General features: G+C 41.6%; 1 protein-coding gene across 1 annotated transcript; it reads right to left on the bottom strand.

The window, feature by feature from the left end:
• Positions 1-691: 691 nt before the first annotated feature.
• On the bottom strand, positions 692-3,099 carry LOC118563920 (nodal homolog 2-A-like). The gene is made up of 3 exons (XM_036140138.1): positions 2,610-3,099; positions 1,120-1,862; positions 692-1,025 (listed from the first exon to the last, which is right to left on the bottom strand). The coding sequence occupies exons 1-3, from the start codon at positions 2,944-2,946 to the stop codon at positions 873-875; spliced, it is 1,233 nt and encodes a 410-aa protein (XP_035996031.1). The 5' UTR covers positions 2,947-3,099; the 3' UTR covers positions 692-872.
• Positions 3,100-4,946: the final 1,847 nt, after the last annotated feature.

Raw genomic sequence — 4,946 nt, 5'->3', positions numbered from 1 at the left:
TATCTGATGACGTTCAAAGTCTAAAATGTTGTACTTACTTAAAATGTTACAATAATGATAACGTGAAGGCTTTTTATCAAGAACTTTCAGAGTTTTCTTGAATGGCCTCTGAAGTGTGAGACCATGCGCTATGGCAGTAGTTTATATGGCTAAATATCATGGCATATTATGCATATAGGTTTTTGCTGATTCAAAAGTCAGACAGGGTCTTATATGTTTAAATTGTCTCATTGGGACAATTGATTGTGTCCAAAGTTCAAGCTTTTAACCTAGAAGATGCTAGAATACCGGTTTCCCTGTCTACAGTAAGTGAGTTTAACATCAATGTGGATTGAGAGGGAAAAACAGCTGGCTAACAAAACTGCCGTCTTCAAGCCCGGCTTGAATTTGCACACATTTTCCCCACATGGACCAGGCTAATGTGTCTACGGGTGAAAAAAGAAGTGCTAAATGTTTTAATCTAGTAAACAATGTCCTATAACTATCTTCCTGTGAGAAACCACAACACCTACTCCACATTTGACATCATTTATTTCATTATAAATAGCAAACATACAGCCGGGTCATTGTGACCCAAACATCCCTATGCATTTACACCAATCTAGCATTTCTCAAATTTTTTTTTGGCATTAAAAGATACAGTAAGTCATTGCACACAAAATGAGAATTGTGCATAAAGGCACAACCAGATGAATGTGTAAAAAAAACAAAAAAGAAAATCCAATAGTGCTTCTTTTATTAGAGCCCGTGTCAAGTCCGGCCCGTTGATTTCTCTCTGAGACGTTAACAGAATGTTGCCTTTCTTGCTTCTGTCGCAGGTCGAGATTCGACGTAAAGTGCCTGTAGATTCTCGTCCACGTTTCGCTTTTCCCTCAGCGGCAGCCGCACTCCTCCACCACCATGTTCTCGTGATGCCTCATCACCATCCTCCCGTTCTCGTAGTACAGCATGGAGAGCGATGCCAGGCGCGTGGGCACGCAGGAAAGGCCTGGTACTTTGTCGGGGTGCAGAAACTTCAACAAGCTCTGGGTGGAACAAAAAGAACATGCGTTAGATCATTTCTCCACAAATAGGGATTATCATCACTTTTGATCTGCACTGCAACATTCATCAACCTACCAACATGTAAGCATGGTTAGTTGGGGCGAAGGTCTCATCCACCGGCGTGGGACATGTTCCTTCGCAGCGATAGGCGTTGTACCGTTTGGGATAGACGATCCACTCGCTCCAGTTGAGCTTCTCAAAGTCCACCCACATGTCCACCTTCCTGCAGAGATGACGTTGCTCCTCCTCCTCCCCGGCGGCGTCTCCCTCTCTCGGCTGGGTTTGCTCGTGTCTCTTTTCTCTGTTCTTCGCCCCGGGGTCGGGCACCCGTTGCTCCCTCTCCAGGCTGACATACTTGGAGCGCTCTACCGTGCGGATCAGGGTCGGCATCCGCTGGCTGTGCGGACTCTGCCTGGAGAAGACCACCATCATCACCCTGTCGGCTGTTGGGTGTCGGATTCGCCGTCGCTCGCGGTCCTCGCTGACCTCGGCCGGGCCTTTCTCCGTCTTTTGCGCCGCAGGTCCCCGGCGAAGCCAGCGATGGAGCATTTTGGTCGTGTTGAAGACTTTCCATGAGGCGGGTGAGACCGCTGAGCTTGGATGAGCTCTCAGGCGTCCCAGAAGAAGCCTGCTCTCGGAGCACTCCGTGCTGGAGCATTGCTCCCAGTTGGAGTGATAGATGTCTACAGTGGCGGTGGAGGACGACTCGATGAAGGCAGGCAATCGGATGCGGAGCTCAGCCAGCTGAATGTTATCACTTGGAGACATGGAGGACAAGTCAAAGGTGACTGACCACCTCTCACCAGTCTGCAGGAAGCCTGAAATGAAAGGAAAAAGAAGATTTTAGTGAAGGATTCAAAAGAGTGGAGGCTCCCATTCAAGGAGAACAAAGACCCCAGGCAGACATCCGGTGCTACATGGAATGGTTAAATTAAAGCCTGTTGGAGAATCTGTGGCAAACTTGAAAAACTTTGATTATAGATGCTATTGATCAGACCCGACTGAGCTTGACCTGTGTCACAACATGATCGAAGCTGGAGCATACATAGACTACAAAAGGCTTGCAGCTAAATGCGACTCTATAAATGCATGCCACACTTTTTAGATTTTCACTTGTAAAAAACAAAACAAAATAAGCATCCCATTCATTTTATTTTACAATTAATCTGCTACTCTGTGTCAGTACTGTGAACGTTCAATTGTCTGTAGATACTTTTCAATCACATTGAGTTTTAATTACTCTTGAAATAAAGTTTGAATTTAAAAAAAATATATTAAATTGAACTACTTTGCTCGATTGTATTTAAGTTCTGTTGAGCCTCTTAGAGACTGGAAGTTATTAGCAGACTCTGGTAGTTTTTATACAGGACGAATATTTCCAAATTGAAAGTTCAGATATTTTTGTGGAAACCCAATTATATTTCTTTTATGCTTTTTTTTTTTTTTTTTTTTTTTACACTAATGTGTCTAAAAATTGGTTTTGGAAACCTGAGGTCCTAGGCAGCTGCTTGATTTGCATCTGCCTCGGACTGGCTGTGGTTATAATGTTGAATATGAACACTCACTTTTTGCGACGAGGCTGATCACAGAGTCGGAGTCGTGAAGGCCGGGGATGTCTTCCGTCCCGACGCGGCTGCTGGCGGCCGGAGAGCTGGCCCGATCCTCGGTCAGCATGGTCCGATAAAGCTGCATCATGTAGAGCGGAAGCCTGTTCCCTTGCTGCCGCTGCACCGTGCGTCTGGAGCCGCCGGAGCGACCGGACATCCCGCGGAACAGCGCGTCGGGGAGCATCCCGTGGACGTTCTGCGCATTGAGACCCAGAACCAAATCCACCAGGAGAAAAATCCTAAAGTACAGAGCCAGACCCGTCATAATTCCCAGTTGAGTTGAAGTCACCTCCATGAGCAGATCCTGACTGGTCCTGATGAGACGCTGGAGCTGAGGTTTATAATCCCGCCCCCTCACCGTGAAGCCCTTTGAAGAGATGCGTCAAGACGCGCGGCGGCTCTGATCCAAAGACTTTAATGTGGCGGGTCGTTATGTACCGAAACCCAAGCGCTCTTTGTAGTATGAGTAAACTGTAAAAGGCTCTGATCGCTGCTGTTCTTTGCGTTAAAGATCCCTTTGATAAGAAACCCTGACAAAAAATAACCAGTTAAGGAGATTACGGACCGTAGAACTGCGCAGTGATTAATGAGATTATGAGTTAATCAGGTGGGGAAGTACTTTCTGTGGCTGAAAACTTTACATGTTGGAAATCCATTGGGATAGGAGAAAGAGAGAGACGGGAGGTTTTCACTGAAGCAGAAATAATAATAATATCATAGTTATAATATTGTAAATATGTTGCATAGGTTGTCAGCATTTATTGGAAAAATAATAAAATTAAGATTTATTACACCGTTTTATATGTAATCTCCTATATTAAAGTGTACACGTTGGCAACACAAATTATTGATATTGCTTGAAAACTTCTTCTTGTGGTGAAATTAATTTACTGCCACTGGAAGAAAACAGATGCAAGTTGATGAGTCAAGAAATGACACTTTACGTGTGTAACATTATCAATTAAAGGGAAAGAGCATCAGTTTATGAAAAAAAAAACCACTCCCAAAACAAATATCTGTTTAGTTGTGGTAAAAATACATTTGGTTTAAAAAAATCCAATTAGTGTTTAAATAAACTTTAAAGTGTCAAAAATGTAACACAATGAAAGAGAGGAAATATAAACGGCTATTTATTGTGAGGAGTTATCAACGCTGTGGGAAGTGAATGTAATTGATTAGGATTATACAAAAACTAGAATTTAAACTACACAGTCAGTTTTAGAAATTCGATTTCCTTCTAGAATACATACACATTTTTTAAAGCGAATTACACCATAATCTATAGATAACAGTTTTTGGTCACCTGGCAGAGAAAGACTTGTCATCCAACACTGCATCACATGAAAGTTTTGCTTTGATAGCAACAATAAAGGTTCTTAATTGTCACCCATTTATAAGACAAACAGCTCACTTCAGTTCAAAGGAGAGATGAAGAAGCCTAAGCTCTTAGTATGTTAACTGCTGCAGTAAAGAACACAAAAGGTGTTCTTTGAATTAAAGAGGCATCAGGCTTTGAAAATGATTTTATACGGACAAAAAATGCATTTCTTAAAAAGAAAATGTTGACAATGAGTCAAACCAGCCCATTTCTGTTGTTTTTAACTGATTTTTAAACCTTTTCATTAGAGACAAAAGATACGCCTGATTTCATAATCATGCAACCAACTTTAAATATGCAAATCAGAATTAAAAAAAATTTAAGCTAATTTAATTACGAAGATTTTATGAATAAAAAATGTAAAAAGCCAGTGAAAAAGAAAAACGTGGAGCAAGCACACAACATCATATAAAGCATCAGATTTGTATTGACAATGGATAAAGCATTTAATCATCTCCTTCCAAAACGCATCCAGAAATTAAAGGAAAGCACATGCAAAGAAAGTAAAGGTGAAGACAAATATTTAAAAAAGGACTTTTCTGTTACTGGGTGGAAACTGTTATGAGTAATTAAGACACTCTTGTTCACAAGTTACATTTCAATTCAATTCAATTTCATATACATAGCGCCAATTCATGAAACATGTCATCTCAAGGCACTTTCCAAAGTCACATTTCTAAAGCATATGCAGAAATCAGTAAATGAACAAAGTGTCAAGTTTAATATTGCTGTTCTTCTGGCTCAATATAATGCATAATTGACATAAAAAGGGGAGACAGGAGGGTGCTTGTGTAAGGGTCTATCATGAGATAGACCCTTATACCCAGAAAGCTCCCTGGGTGCCGCGCAGTGGCAGCTCACTGCTCCCATAAGAGATGCCTTAAATGCATAGGACACATTTTATTGGAATGCATATT

The sequence above is a fragment of the Fundulus heteroclitus genome, chromosome 8, assembly GCF_011125445.2.
Source record: "Fundulus heteroclitus isolate FHET01 chromosome 8, MU-UCD_Fhet_4.1, whole genome shotgun sequence".
NCBI classification, from domain to species: Eukaryota; Metazoa; Chordata; class Actinopteri; order Cyprinodontiformes; family Fundulidae; genus Fundulus; species Fundulus heteroclitus.
Note: the sequence above shows the minus strand (reverse complement) of the source record. Positions and strands in the feature narration are given on the sequence as shown.